Here is a 14,889-nt window from a genome sequence, read left to right as displayed (position 1 = left end):
CAAATTAATCTAATAGAAGAAAACTTACAATGTTTTTTCTGAACTAGGGTAGAGGTATGAAGAAAGGCAAAGACAGAAACAATGAAGTAAATTACAAGTACCTCAACATTTGACATAAGTACAGCACGTGAGAAATTATACTCCAAGCAATGGAAAATAGATTGTATGCTCACGCAGCACAAGTATTATACTGTTGTGTATTGACTTCACTCAGATACACAATATCTTTGCATCTGCATCTTTGAGCAGGAAGTGACCCAAATATCTCAGATGCTTCTGAGGTCAGTCTTTCCACTCACATACATTTGTCTACCTGTCAGCATGGTTTCCTGTGTCATCATTCATTGTTACTGTTTGTAACACTTTGCATCTTGCATAGTCAAAGTCAAAGTCAACTTTAATGTCAATCTTCCAGTTTGTGTGTACAGACAGATAGATCGAAATACTGTTTCCCACAATCCCGAATATTCTTTACACCCTGGTTCCTTGGTGGAATTTCTTCATTGGTTGCTGAACACTCCTTAACTTAACTTTTCTGTACGTCCATATGTCTTTTTTTCTATCTGACACTGCTGCAATGTCTGCAAAACTTTCCCCTGCACAGTGTGAGAAGAGCTGAGTCAGCCACATCAACCTCTGCACCTTAGCCACCCTTCCCCTCCATCCTCTCCTCAGAGCATCCTTACCCAACCACATCCTGCTCCTCACTCATACAGGCGCTGTGTGTGTTCTGCATCTATAAATCTGCAACTGCGTGATTTGTCTCACGTTGCTCAAGCTATTAGGTTGCATAAAATAAAATCTATTCTATTCTTTACCGCACAAATAACTATTAAAACGTTTTTTCTCATTGATCTGTCTAACATAAAACCTAATCAGTAACTGATACAACCTGAATGAATGAATGCATTTTATTAACAAAAAACAAAAAATGCAACAAATCAAGAAGTAGGATTATATTACCTGAATGTCAGATACTTTTTTATGATCTCAAAACCATTAGTTGCTGTTTCAAAAGGGATTCAATTACATATAGTATAATTTAGATTATATAGGCCTATATATTAGATACATAACATTCACCACAACATATGGTGTACGTTCATAACACAGAGACATAGAATCTGTTCACAAAGTGGGACAGAGGATATTATTCCTGCAGCGTTCCACCTTTATATATCATAAATGCCCCCATGAGATATTCAGTACGTTTCGGAGACATCCTAGGGCTATTTTCCAATGTGACGAAAATTGTATTCCCGCTCTGCAGGTAAAAGATCCCAGCCAGAAAACTGTTCCGGATATCCTCCTTGTGAGTAATCGGGGAGCGTGTAGGTTTGAAGCAGCGGTAACTGCAGAAGACAAACATAAAGCAACATGATAAAACCAGCACTTATTTACTTATATTACAGCAACATCTCACAAATACGTTTTCTGGAATGTTATGTTTAGGTATGCATATTAGGCATTATCCAATTAAACAGGGGCTAATGTGAACAATTTCTGGGACAGATATCTAAACATTGGATGAAGCCAGGTTTAAATTCTTGTTTCATTTTAGATTTTAGAGTCAAAGGAGAATGCATTTCCATAAAACAGAAATCATGATCAACAGCCAAAAAGATGTTCTTTGAGAATAATATTTTCTCTAAATCAGTCTGTAAATTATATTTCAACAAACCCCTCTATAAAAAACTTCATAAAATAGATAGGAATTCAACTGAAAAGATGGTGCATGCAGGCCGGCCTTTTTGTTATGTAGAGATAATAGCCTTTAAAGGTTTTCTAGATGTTTTGTGTATTTCCATAAATCTTTGAAGACACTACCAGTGAGTGGGGTAATTGTAATGTAAGAAATATATGCTATCATGAAACTCAACCAGGTAGGGTAGGTAAGTTTGAGAAACCAGCTCGAGATCGCTAGAATTTGAAAATACACAACCGGAGAAAATCTGCCACTTCCTTATACAGTAGAGCCCCTCCTCCAACACACACGAACGCGCACATGACCAATGAGGGCACGAGATAAGTTTGTGCACAGATGGAAGGCTGACAGGCAGGTAGGCCATCCAGTTATTTTAGCCGGGCCGGCTAAAATGATTGGTCGTACTTTTTACAGTACTACGGCTTCCACAGATGACATTTTTTTATGGATTTTTTGTCAAAGCACTTAAGATATTCATTGCTATCGGGATGTTAAGAGCATTCCATGGAATATAACAAAAAGTGTATCTCGAGCCGGTTTCTCAAACTTACCTACCCCACCTTTAATGCAGATTTCTGAAATGGCATTTTTTCATTTAGTTTAATATGCTAATTTGGCATTATCTAATGCAAACTTTTAGTATATTCAAGTCAACCCCAGACGCAAATTGACATATTTAGAAAAATAATCAATTGTATTTTCGACGTTTTCTTTCCACTATGGAAGAAGACATGTTACTGAAGCAAAATGGCCCAAAATCTTAGAAAATGAACCTCTTCATATAAAAGATGTTTTTGCCTTTGTTTAACTTCAAAGACACAGCAAAGGTACACACTGGTTGAACCCAAGAAGGCAATTGTAAGCACATGTGCAGCATCAGAGGGAGGGAAGAGAGGCACACTGACTTACCTTTTGGATTTCAAAAGTTCAATATCCTTGCCGTAGGCACTGGTGGCTTTCATGAACTTGTGCTGGATAAGCATACACTCCTCTGCGACATTTAATGTCACTTTAGAGTAAATGTAGTAGTAGCCTTCCTCCTTGACCATCAACCGGCCTTTTTCAAAGCCCATGTTGTGGGTTACAGTTTCGCCATTTTTATCTTCCCACTGCACCTCATTGTTCTCTCCGATATAAGTGGCTGAACCTGGCGTTAAGATGAAAAAGGAAATACAAAATAGTTGTTATGATCAAAGACAATTAAGGAGAATAGCTGAAATAAAAAGATTCACCTGGTTTGAGTGTTCAGAGGGTTCCTACCTATAAGCTGAGCAAAGGGTCTCTGTTGGATGTCTTCCAGATGTCGTCGTATCTCATTGGAATCTGTTTGATAACGCATGTTCAGATCAATCAAACAATGTCGAAAAACCTTATGTCTGAATTGACACGTGAGGTTTGCATGGGCTAGAGTAAATCACACATCCCATATTTGTGGCTCATCATCATCACAGAACAGAGAATAACTCATTACCTTTGGAACCCACTTGGCTCAATATGGTGCCACCCTGAAACAGAAAAAGGTGGGAAGAAGAGGGGTTGAGAAATATAGAATGTGTAACAAAATCAGTGTGTGTTTTTCAGATGTCAAAAGTTCAAAAGCGTGTAAGAACAGGAAGTGTCTTGCAACAAAGAAACTAATAGAAATGTACAGACAACAAAAGGCATATTTCCACAAAAAAATATATAGTATATAAAACATTGAGGTTGTTTTTTATTTAATTAAATGTAATATATACATGTATAAATGTAACTTGACCAGTTTTGTGTTTTGTTAATGCTAGAGTATTTGAATACCATTTTAATACAACATGATAAAGAGGCAAAATGTCACCTGCAATTTTTTGGTCTTGGGTATCTAAGTTTTGACATTGTACAGTCTTAAAGGTTAGATTTGTAAACTGTAGTGCATATTAGATAACATGCACAAGTGCGCTATAATATAGGCAGGTGTGTAATAAGTATCATTATGAAACTGTTTAGAGAAGTGAAGCAATATTGTTGGTTTGCACTTAAGAGAGAAAAAAGGGAAGTAGAACTAGAGAACAAGTCCATCTGACAGATTTGTCATTACAGACCAGTAAATTAAAAGGCGAAATAATGACAGCTCACACACACGTGTTAATCCACTACAGTGTGTGTCTGGTTATGACGTAAAGGAAAAGAGGGAAATTCTAAACAATAGGACTTTCCAAGAGCCCAAAGCTCCAAGACTCTGGACTCTCCCTTCACCCACACAGACATAAAAAAAGAGATCAATCTCACCTCGGTTTTTTTGTATAGACTGTAGATAAAACACCCCTCGACAACAAGTCCCAACAGGGCGAGTCCTACCAGCAGGAGAATAAACTTTTGTCCTGATCTCACCCAACGTGTCCTCTTCTCGCCAGGCATGGAGACGTAGTTGGCTTGGCTGTCAATCACAAACACCTGAGGGTACGGATCCACATCGCCCTCTGCCATCCCACCAGATCACACTCCAGCTGGGACGTTAGGGCTTAAGGTTAAAACGTTGTGGTGAGGAAGGGATCCTAAAAGAGACAGGGTAAGGGTTAGTTTAACTGGGAACAGAAAGGCAGAGAGACGATAAGTACTGAAAATAGACCAAAACAGACATGGAGTTACAGTTAGTAGACACGATGCAGCCAGCTTATGGGAACTGTGATTTCTACATAGCCTTACTACTTTTTTTTTGAATTATTGATGTGTTGAAACTTACTTCTTGTGTTCTTACACAAGAAGTACGTTGCAACACATCAATAATAAAAAAAAAGTGATATTCTTTCATTCTGTTGAAGTACTTTAAATGAAGATTACCTTGGTATAAAGTGTGCACCAGATGTTCCCCTTCAGCTTAGTCAACCATCCAGCAGCACCACACACTTTTAAACCCTCCTCTAAAACCCCTTATTAAACTCTTCAAACAATAATATTAAATTGGCTTATAGATGTCTCACCCTTTAAGAAGAGGGAAATCCTCTGTCCACTGCAAGTATAGATTTCTCTGCTTTCTCCCCTGTGTTTGCTCGCCTGCTGTCAACTATCAAGAATATTGCTCTTCAAGCAAGCTCATGTAAGGAGGAAATGAAGATGACACGGGGAAGAAAAAGACAGAAAGAGAGTGTGTAAGTGCGTGGGGCACTCCCTTCAAATAAAGTTATCGTCTCTCAGCTGACACTTCCTTTTCTTCAATTTCTCTCGCCTTGCGTGTCATATGCTCTTTAACACTTTTGGTTTGCTGCTCTTACTCTCTGTAGCTATTTCTGTTAAGTTTCTAAGAAACTTGCAGAATTTGCTCTCTTCAGCTAAGTCTTGCATTTGGAACATGTTGTATACTATTGAACCATACAGTGTGATGGTACAGTTGATCAGTTGACTTTAAAACAGCAGGTTTTGATGTGGAGGCTGAGCTCAGAGGAGTAAAGTTTCTAATTTCACATCTGTACTTTGACCGCTATCCCCACTGCTGCTACCACAGTTTTTCTCACCCACAGTCTAATGTATCTGCGTGTTGAAGCTCACCATACAATGAGCTGACATTTACAAAGCCTCCTGCAAGACTGCCAGGTTAATGCTTTCTCACTTATTTGCTTTTTCAAACTTCTCAGATGAGTCTTTGAGCAAATTTTTGTTGTATTGTTGTTGGCAACTGGTGATTAAAGATGACTTATGATGTACAGAGGACGCACAGAGGATTTTGATATACACTTATCAATAAGATGTGATAACTATTACCATATAAGGCTTTTTTGGCTGCACTTTGATAAAGGGGTCAACAGGAAGCCTTTCAGAGAGTTCTACCTTCCTAGAAACCAACATAAACAGGTTTCACTGGGGATTCAATCGGGAGCCTTTCCCCCTTCCAAGGGTCCTCACAAGAACCCAACCATTGGGTTCTTCAGGGAACCCTTTTATATTCCAAGGGTTTTGTCTAGAAACCAACTCAGGGGCTATACAAATATCCTTCACTTATCACCTTTATGTCTTCTGGGGGTGAATGAAGAACCACAAATAAAAGTAACTCTTAACTATTACGTGGATCTCACTGTAACATGTTAGCATGCAGCCATGGCTACCATGGGGCCCAACATAACACAACTCATGTTTCAGTTTTAGGGGGTCGGTTGGGAGGATCTTTTAACAACCATGCTTCCAACAAAGATTGAAGATTGAAGTGTATGTGTGTGCACGGCTGATACAGACACGGGTTATTGGTGAGTAGTGGTAGAGTGCATATTTGCATATGTACACTAAAGTGTTTGTTATTCAGTCTGAGTGTGTGTGTGTGTGTGTGTGTGTGTGTGTGTGTGTGTGTGTGTGTGTGTGTGTGTGTGTGTGTGTGTGTGTGTGTGTGTGTGTGTGTGTGTGTGTGTGTGTGTGTGTGTGTGTGTGTGTGTGTGTGAGTGCCAGTGCATGTGTGCACTCCGGTCTTAGTAATGACTTGGTCTCGGTTAAGGTGGTCTTCACAACAAAACTACGTTCAGGACAAGCTAAGATTGCAGTTGTGCAGGTTAACACACCACTACGCAAGTACATGTTTCTCGTGTTTATATTTGTTGGGTTAATAGAGCACAGTCTATAATGATTTGCTACCGCTACCAATAATGTTGTCAGATAGCTAGCTAGCATAGTTATCTCTCGTTAACATCATTGCCAGCAGTGGTGATTATCACTCAGCAGCCGCCATGGATTTGAGACAAAGCTACACAGCTGCAATGCACACACTGCACATGTACTAGTCAGGGTTAGGATAGTAAGTTAATTTAGAAATATCCCTTTTCTTACAAAGAACCCTTGAAAATAAGATTATTCAGTAACAAGTGGTTCTGTGTAGAACCTCAGCCCTTTACGAAGTTCCCTTTTGGAACCCTTATTTCTAAAAGTGTGCAAAGACCCATGTGGTAACACTTTATTTTTCATGTTTTTTTCAGGAGATCTTAACTTGTTATTCTTGTGCTCTCCCCCCTTCCCTGAGACTCTTTTATATCGTTATAGTGTATGCATGTGGACAGCTGAGTAATGTGTGGGCAATCAGTTTTATTTTAATTTTATTTGTGCTCTTCCGCTTATTCCGTCATTTCCTTTACATACCTCTAAAACATGTAGAACATACTTTCTTTTCCCTCACTTTATCAAACATCTCCTTCGTACGTGCTGTATGAGAATACTGATATATTTTATTTCTTTGTTGTTTAAATGCTGTGTCAATTATGTTAAAGATGTTTGAAGGGGATAATTCACGGCTTGTTCGGTGTGAAAATCAATCTATTTTGTACATTGTCGTGGGAGGGGGCTATTTGACTTGACAAACTCAACGTGCTGAAACCACACTACATCAATGTTACTAAGCCACAACCCCCCCCGCACACACACACACACACACACACACACCACACACACACACACACACACACACACACACACACACACACACACACACACACACACACACACACACACACACACACACACACACACACGCAGACACATGCAGACACATGCAGACACATGCAGACACTGTGTTCAGTGATGATAAAGCGTTGGGAGGACAGGCGGAAGTCTCCATGTGTGGTGGACTGCTGTGGTTTTGCAGTTATAGAAAGGAAGGAAGAATGGACTGGACATGAGTGAAACCCCAGAAGTATTTTTCTGTAACTGATTGTTTAAACTAAACTAAATATAAAATAGTAAATACAAATGAAAAACAAAACTAAATATTCGTATTACTTTTACTGGCCCTTTTTTTCAGTTTATTTAGTATCTTTTTGTATTTTTGCCCTGTATAACAATTAGCTGCTTTACTGACATGGCTTACTTGGACACTTGAATGAAACAGAGAAAATGATATTGTTATAATTAAGAGCTTTTCTTTTCCTTCAACAAGAAGTTAAAATGTCTGCTGTGAAAAAGTTATTGTGAGTGATTAGTATGTAGGTAACTGTGAATGAGTCAGCAAGGGAGAGACTTCCCACATAACTTGGGGAAAACAATGGTCGCATAGGTCACAAATAGGGAATCTAAATGATATGAGAAGATCTTTTAGTTCTCATTTTCACTAACAATGAAGATGATAAAGGCAGGTTACCCGACTGACCAGTACAAATGACACACATCTTCATCACTAGGCAATGCATTATACAGAAGAACGGTACTATGACGTGTGATTTGATATGAGTCAATGAAGTCAATCATGTCAAACTAACCACAATAAAAAATTCCCGTGTATTGAAAGCTATCGTGTAATCATGTATTAAAAATACATTCATAAACATTTCATTTCTGACAGCACCCTTTTCAAAACTGCAGTTAAAAATCATATAAATGGGTGCAGAAACATTGTGTTCTTTAAGGGAGATATATATATATCTGTTATATAACAGAAAATGTCAATGATGCCACTTAATAGACAAACACTATATAAAGTTCACCCTCCAGTTTATCCAACTATTTTCATTATTTTTGTACAGTGAATCTCCAGTCTTTGTTTGCAGCAGACAAAGGTTTTTCTTACAACCTTGCTAAACAAAAGTTGCAACTTATCTGACAATTATTTAAGTAAGTTAATTCATCTTTCATTAACCCTCCTGTTGTCTTTGGGTCAAATCTGACCGATTTACTACTTTCATCAATCATAACTTGTTTGTTTTACATTCGACTGCATTAAGGCTTTATGATATCCTTCACAGTAGACATTTGAACATATCAAATTACTGATCACCACTTTCATTGAATTTTGGATGATTTAGTCAACTTTGTACATACACACACACAAACACCCACTCACCCCCCCCCCCACACACACGCACACACACACACACACACACACACACACACACACACACACACACACACACACACACACACACACACACACACACACACACACACACAGTACATGTTCATTGTCTATTCTTTGTATATGTACTGCAGTTTTTCATGTATATCAGTAGTCTGATACAATATTTACAGTTTGAAAGGGTGTTAAATGAAATTTGGTGATGATTAATGGTTTTTGTGTTAATGTAATAGCAGTTAAAACAGGACCGGTCAAATTTGACCGCGAACACCAAAGTAAGGGGGGGGAAACGAAGACAATAGGAGGGTTAAATGCAGCCATTATTAGGCTTTTATAATTGCTTAATAAAGTGGCACCGTGCTGGAGCATGGTACGGTTTGACAGCAGGGGGTCATACAGTAGCTCTGAGTGAAGACCTCAGCCATGCACTGATTGGAGGAAGATTGCTACTCTTCGCCCACTGATTGGAGGAAGATTGCTACTCTTCGCCCACTGATTGGTCGGCTGCATGGTCCTCGTCCTGTGGCCTCCGTCCAATCAGGACATTGCAAAGTTCTGCTGCGGAAGAGGGATGCGAAGGAGATGGCTGAATTTAGATAGCCCTGTGTTTGAGATTATCTTCACCATGGACCTTCTCCGGAGGAAAGAGGGCAGCGGAGGACGAGTACTCGTGCTCGCAGTAGTGTTTGGGTGGTGTTTAGGGTCTGTGAGCTGTTTCGGACAAAACCTAGACAGCGAGTTGACGTTTCTGCTGCAAGCCGGAAAGTCCGAGTGTTTCTTTCAGACAGCAATAAAGAATGGGACGATGGAGGTCGAATATCAGGTAACTGTGTGTGTGTTTGGCCAGCAGACATACCAGCACTCAGTGTGTTTACATTTACATGCCCCCTGTGAAAAGCTAAAATGCTAATAGCAGCCTCAGAGGAACACCAGCTGGAAGGCTAACCGTTACTCATTCCTTTAGCTAGCTGACATGCTGCTACTGTATTTGCATATTCTCTATAAACCAGCATAACACTGGTGCTGCACGCTAATGTTTTCTTATATTAATCTCTATGAAGTTAACGTGACACATGTTACAACTGCTGTACTGTAGCTAAATCATTTCCTGAAAAAAAGTAAAGCCTTAAGGTCAAATCACACTTCATGAATCTAGCACCTTTTGTGCAAGATTGCAATAAAAAGTACTTCCTGAAAGAGACAACCACAAAGGCTTTACTTAAAAATGATCAGTGATAACTACACAGGAAATGAGATTATATATTTGAAGCCTTCACATATTGCTCGTAGTAAATCTGAATGAGTCACTGTGTAAATGATAAACTGTACACGTATGTGAGACAGCTTCAGATCCCGGTGTCCTCTGATCCTCCAGCAGGTTGATCCTGTAGGAGCTCCTGGCCCAGGGAACCAGAAACAGGAAGTTTGTGTGAAGAGAGCGGCTAAGAAACAACAACATAAAATCACATTAAATGGATTTTGTTAATCAGGCAATAGTTTTAGCTATCCAAAGTTCAACAGCACAATCTTATGCAAGTCATTTCAAAGTGTTGATTTACAGTATGCCCCATTATCAAAGTTAATAACTTATGAGCAGCTGAAGTGTTCATGATGAACTCTCCTGTCTTGAGCTGCAAAGATTAACTGTTTTTTTTTTTAAATAAACAAAAAATGTTCTGATTCTAGCTTCTCAAATGTGAATAATTAATTATAATCAAGAAAATACTAGACAGATTAACGAACAATGACAGTAAGTGTTACTTGCAGCTCTACTCCAGTCTACTGCTGCGTACAAAATGTCCATTCAAGTTCCTAGAAATCCAAAGGGATGTCTTTAAATATCCCCTGTGTTTGTCTAAACCCAGAAGACATACAGATTATTATGATATTACATTGATAAAACAGAAAATCTAAATATTTAAGAGTCTGAAACAGCATTTTCTGGCTTTTTTGCATCAGAAATAATCGTTTTTTACAATGTGTTGCATATTTACTATATCACCTTACTAATTGACACTTCTTCTAAATATTGCAGCTATACTGCTGTCCAAGGTCACTTAAAAAAAGAATATGTACACAGCAACATGTCTTAAAGTCCCATTAGTCAGTGTGTTTAGTGGGAGAGTCCCAATCTAAGAGGCGACAATACACTCTCTTGAAAGGCACGCCTAATCTCTCCTGGAAATGTTTGTTTTAGCATCCTGTTGGCCCGGTACGCCTTGTTTCTGCCACTAGCTGTGTGTCATGACAGCTGTATACCAAGATTATTACTGAGTGTGTGTATGTATTGGTTGGTGTGTGCACATGCAGGTAATATCAGGTGCTGGTATGGATGTCGACTTCACCATCATCTCTCCAGAAGGTGTCCATCTCATCTTCGAGTCTCGACGCTCCGACGGAGTCCACGTGTGAGTGCTGCCTCACATCGGCCTGAATTCTTGATCTTATAAAAATGATTATTTCCGTGGCATCTGATCTGTCTGTTTAACATTTTACTTTGTGTCCTGGTATTCCAGGGTGGAGCCGACGGTGGAGGGAGACTACGAAATCTGCTTTGACAACAGCTTCAGTCACTTCTCAGAGAAGATGGTGTTCTTTGAGATCATCATCGAGGGTCAAGCAGGAGATGTGACTGGAGATGAAGAGTGGCCGGGGTTGGAGGAGCCTGATGGAAGTCTCCTGGAGTACAAGCTGGATGACATCAGGGTGAGATGTTAGGTTGGGTTTTAGAAGTGCATTCAGAAAAGGGTATATAGTTTGACCTGAGATAAACCTCAGCTGTCCAGGGAATAAGAGGAGACTATAGTAACAATTTTGTTGAACAGATGCAACCGAGGTCAGATTCTTCACATTTTAATAAAGATAAAATAAGCTAAGATGTACTTTATTAATCCCAGTTTGGGAATTTGGTTTTGTTGCAGCAGCATACAACAAAACAAGGCATTGCACATAATAACAAATTATAAGAGTAGAAATAAACAATTTAAAAATAGAAACATCCCAAAATAGAAATAAACCAGCATTAGAGAGTCCGAAAGATATACAGATGACCGTGAAGATAAAAAAATCTATAAACTGTCTGCCAAATAAAAACACTATTGAAGGTCCAATTTTCTGTTAATACAAAATACACAATATAAGCAGGATATAAATAGTAGGAAAACTTCCTTCAGGTTAAGATCTATCCCCTTGCTCCTGTTTTACTTGTCTCCAAAAAAGACTAGATATATATTGGCTTTTCAAAATAAAAGGTTATTATTATTATATGTTATTGTCAAAAAGATCAAAACTAACACTCAACTGGATCAGTTACATGTATGGCCACAAAAGGACATACGTAAGCCACACTGTTTCCCTGGGTAAAAGGTCCATCGTCCAAATGCACCTTTTAACCTGGTTTTGGTATTGTTTACTTATAAACACAGCGACCAGCTTTTTAATGAAATGGTTTAGCCTCTTTTATTTGAAAACAACACATTTCTGGTCAGTTTTCTCCGTTTCGTCTTCAGTAAGGAACTAATTGAGCTTGTGGCTGAGCAACACAGACGGCCTGGGGAAGTGGGAAAGTATTGAAACATTTGGTTTATCGTAAATCTGCTGACAACATGGAAAATATAGAATAACGTCAGCTTCAACCTGTGACTCCCAACACTGCTGGAAACATTAGCTACTCTGCGAGCGACACAGTGATGGTTACATGACCCAGTAATGTGACTCGCCAGGTGACAGGCTGAACGGTAGGCCCCAACCCAAAACCAGCACAGACTACAAACATGTCTGTCAAAGTTTTATGATCAACCATTAACAGCCACTTTTACCACTTAGAATGTGTCAACAATAATTAAAAATTCAGTGTACTTTTTACATTTTTTAATTTTCTCTGTCTCTTCTACCTCATGGCAGCAACCACTTTTTTAAAACCGCTAAAACTTATCTCCAAATGTCCCCAGGAGTCCATGGACTCTCTGCACAAACGCTTGGAGCGCAGCCGGCAGATGCAGACGGTGTTGCGGGCTTTCGAGGCACGGGACCGAAACCTCCTGGAGGACAACCTGTGGAGGGTCTCCTTCTGGTCCTGCGCCAGTGTGCTGGTGATGCTGTGTGTGGCACTTACCCAGGTAAATGGAGGGCTGATAAACTACTAGGGATGTAGCCGGATCTGGAAAACGAAATAAATGATTGTCTTCTACCTGATATTGTTAGTTTAGGGGAAGATAAAAACATGATTACGATGTCTGTGCATCAGCTTTTTCTTCAGATCTACACGTGTCATTGTGGCAAGACAAGATCAAACTTCCTGTTCAGCAGGCTGCAACAAAATGTAGCTTACAATCTGTAGCTTTTAGCTGCATGTGTTCATCTCCTCAATTTTATAAAACCGATTCTAAAAATTTAAAAATATTAAATATTTCTTATATTTATAATATATTCTTCTTCTTTAAATTGTTCTACAGCCATAGGTTTAATGTGAAATACAGTTTCCTGATAAAACAATGAATAAATAAAAGAGTATTAGGGTGTTGGAATGTATTTAATATATAAGGATGTCAATATAAAATAAATCAGGGACGTTCACAGGTACGGGCTATTGTTGCCCGGGCAACAGCCCGTTTGCCATTTTTGTCTGACCTGCCCCTCTGGAGAGAGCGAGAGTTTTTTTTCTTTTTTCTATTGTGGCCGAATCAACATGATAAGCCCACACAAATATACTTGTTATTGTGCTTCTGTCTTTCTGTGTCTTTTCATCTGCTCCGTAAACTCCCTCAACGGGGCCGCTCTCTCTCTTTTCTTGATCGCCCTCTCACGGACACTTCACTGTCCCGCTTTATTGTAGGATTTCTGCCATGTCTAGCACTTTAGTTTGACCATCTCTGTTATTAAGTTATGGAATACTAAATAAATAAGTAATTAGATTCCTTACCGTTTCTGCGCTTATAAAGAATAATAAGAATAATGCGTATTGAACTGGTTTAATTAATTAGTGAGTTTATTTAAGGTAATTAGTTAGAAGCCCTATTTTATCAGTATGTCTGCACAGCAGTTACAATGGTCAAACTACATTAAAACAGGATTGTCCCCATGTTTTCTTTAATAGTTACTAACATTAGATATTTTAATGAGATATGGACCGCAAAACAAAAAATGTGCCTGAATGACGAATTTAGCAGTTGGACATAAAAGTCAACTGAGTGTCACTTGCAATGACAGTGTTGTGTTTTTATTTTATGAACCTTTTACATTAAAAACAACTTTTTCCAGTTTAGAGCAATAGCCCCTCCAAATGTCTGTGCACGTCCCTGAAATAAATGTTATTCTCTAAAGTAGCAACAATGCGCAATGAATATAAGGTTGGAAAATACAACAGTTGCTAGTTTTAACATATCCATAAAACACACCCACGTCTGGTCTTTATCGAATACGGATAATTGTGTTAATTGAACAGATGCACATCAGTGTCTCTGTACACCTCCACATCACAACGCAATTCATATTTGAATCGTCTCTCAGTTTGCATCGGATCTAAACAATATATTTTCTCCACTTCCAGGTCTACACCGTCCGTAAACTGTTCGACGATAAGCGGAGGGTCTGCTCATAGAGGGATTATTTTGAAGTGATGAAAAGAGTCCTATGAAAGAGGACAATCCAATACAAGACGTTCAGACTGTCCAATATACTGTGTTTCATTTGGTCTACACGAGGGGGCCGCATTCAACATCGATACAAATCTTGTTTTTATATCAGTTTTGGAGCAATAATTCAATGTTATCAGATCATGAAGGTTAACCAGAGGAGGAAGTTGATTGTTTTAATTTAATGTAGTGCCTTTAATGTCAAATGATTCCACAAACCAATGAGGAAATACATTTGAAAAGGCACAGCCTACAGTACACAGCTGTTTGCGGTGCATGCTGTCCTATGCTTCTGAAACTGGTTAAAGGTTTTTGGAATCTTTTTTTAAAGGTGATAATCTTTGCTAAAGGTTAAAGGTATGTTAAAGGGCCCATGTCATGCTTTTCCGGTTATTACCCGTCCCCTTGTGTGTTATGAAGGTTTTTATGCATGTAAACGGTGTGCAGAGTCACAAACCCTCAAAGTACACCCTGTAGCGAGTAAAACTCTAACACAGAAAATACCTCCCCAAAACGCCTCGTTGGAGATACGTCATTGTCCATTTGATTCTTCCATTTCCATTCCGGGTGATGTCAAGCGGTACCCGGAACGAAATGGACCAATCCGTGGAGCCGTTACGTTACGTTCGCGGAGCCGTTACGTTAAGCCCCCGCTGATTGGTCCAAATTGACCAATCCACGGACTTCCTCACACACACATCTGTGTGCAGGGAGCAGGCAGCTCAGCTGATTTCTCCTCCCTGGCTGCAGGCTGATAA

The 14,889-nt window shown here is 39.2% G+C and overlaps 2 protein-coding genes across 3 annotated transcripts; one reads left to right on the top strand and one right to left on the bottom strand.

Annotated features, from left to right (window-relative positions):
- Positions 1–895: 895 nt before the first annotated feature.
- Positions 896–4,823, bottom strand: LOC117474489 (tumor necrosis factor ligand superfamily member 14-like). Of its 2 annotated transcripts, none has more exons than XM_034120296.1 (6): positions 4,660–4,823; positions 3,968–4,233; positions 3,177–3,210; positions 2,966–3,028; positions 2,615–2,852; positions 896–1,352 (listed from the first exon to the last, which is right to left on the bottom strand). In XM_034120296.1, exons 2-6 carry the CDS (start codon positions 4,163–4,165, stop codon positions 1,151–1,153), a joined length of 735 nt encoding a protein of 244 aa, XP_033976187.1. In that variant the 5' UTR covers positions 4,166–4,233; positions 4,660–4,823; the 3' UTR covers positions 896–1,150. The 2 variants fall into 2 exon arrangements, with proteins under 2 accessions (XP_033976187.1, XP_033976188.1); XM_034120297.1 differs by lacking the exon at positions 4,660–4,823 and adding an exon at positions 4,520–4,622.
- Positions 4,824–9,051: 4,228 nt separating this feature from the next.
- tmed1b (transmembrane p24 trafficking protein 1b) lies at positions 9,052–14,590 on the top strand. Its single transcript, XM_034120777.1, has 5 exons — positions 9,052–9,321; positions 10,809–10,906; positions 11,015–11,204; positions 12,449–12,616; positions 14,047–14,590. The coding sequence occupies exons 1-5, from the start codon at positions 9,070–9,072 to the stop codon at positions 14,095–14,097; spliced, it is 759 nt and encodes a 252-aa protein (XP_033976668.1). The 5' UTR covers positions 9,052–9,069; the 3' UTR covers positions 14,098–14,590.
- Positions 14,591–14,889: the final 299 nt, after the last annotated feature.

The sequence above is a fragment of the Trematomus bernacchii genome, unplaced genomic scaffold, assembly GCF_902827165.1.
Source record: "Trematomus bernacchii unplaced genomic scaffold, fTreBer1.1, whole genome shotgun sequence".
Taxonomy (NCBI): domain Eukaryota; kingdom Metazoa; phylum Chordata; class Actinopteri; order Perciformes; family Nototheniidae; genus Trematomus; species Trematomus bernacchii.
This window is presented reverse-complemented; position numbering and strand designations above follow the sequence as displayed.

What these genes read in the sequence shown, in the direction of transcription:
- LOC117474489 (XM_034120296.1), bottom strand. Translation starts at nt 4,165, where the DNA reads ATGGCAGAGGGCGATGTGGATCCGTACCCTCAGGTGTTTGTGATTGAC. An exon ending in GTCTATACAAAAAAACCGAG is followed by an intron (nt 3,211 to 3,967) that starts GTGAGATTGATC and finishes TTTCTGTTTCAG; the next exon opens with GGTGGCACCATATTGAGCCA. An exon ending in ACCCTTTGCTCAGCTTATAG is followed by an intron (nt 2,853 to 2,965) that starts GTAGGAACCCTC and finishes TCTTAACGCCAG; the next exon opens with GTTCAGCCACTTATATCGGA.
- tmed1b (XM_034120777.1), top strand. Translation starts at nt 9,070, where the DNA reads ATGCGAAGGAGATGGCTGAATTTAGATAGCCCTGTGTTTGAGATTATC. An exon ending in CGATGGAGGTCGAATATCAG is followed by an intron (nt 9,322 to 10,808) that starts GTAACTGTGTGT and finishes GTGCACATGCAG; the next exon opens with GTAATATCAGGTGCTGGTAT. An exon ending in ACAAGCTGGATGACATCAGG is followed by an intron (nt 11,205 to 12,448) that starts GTGAGATGTTAG and finishes AAATGTCCCCAG; the next exon opens with GAGTCCATGGACTCTCTGCA.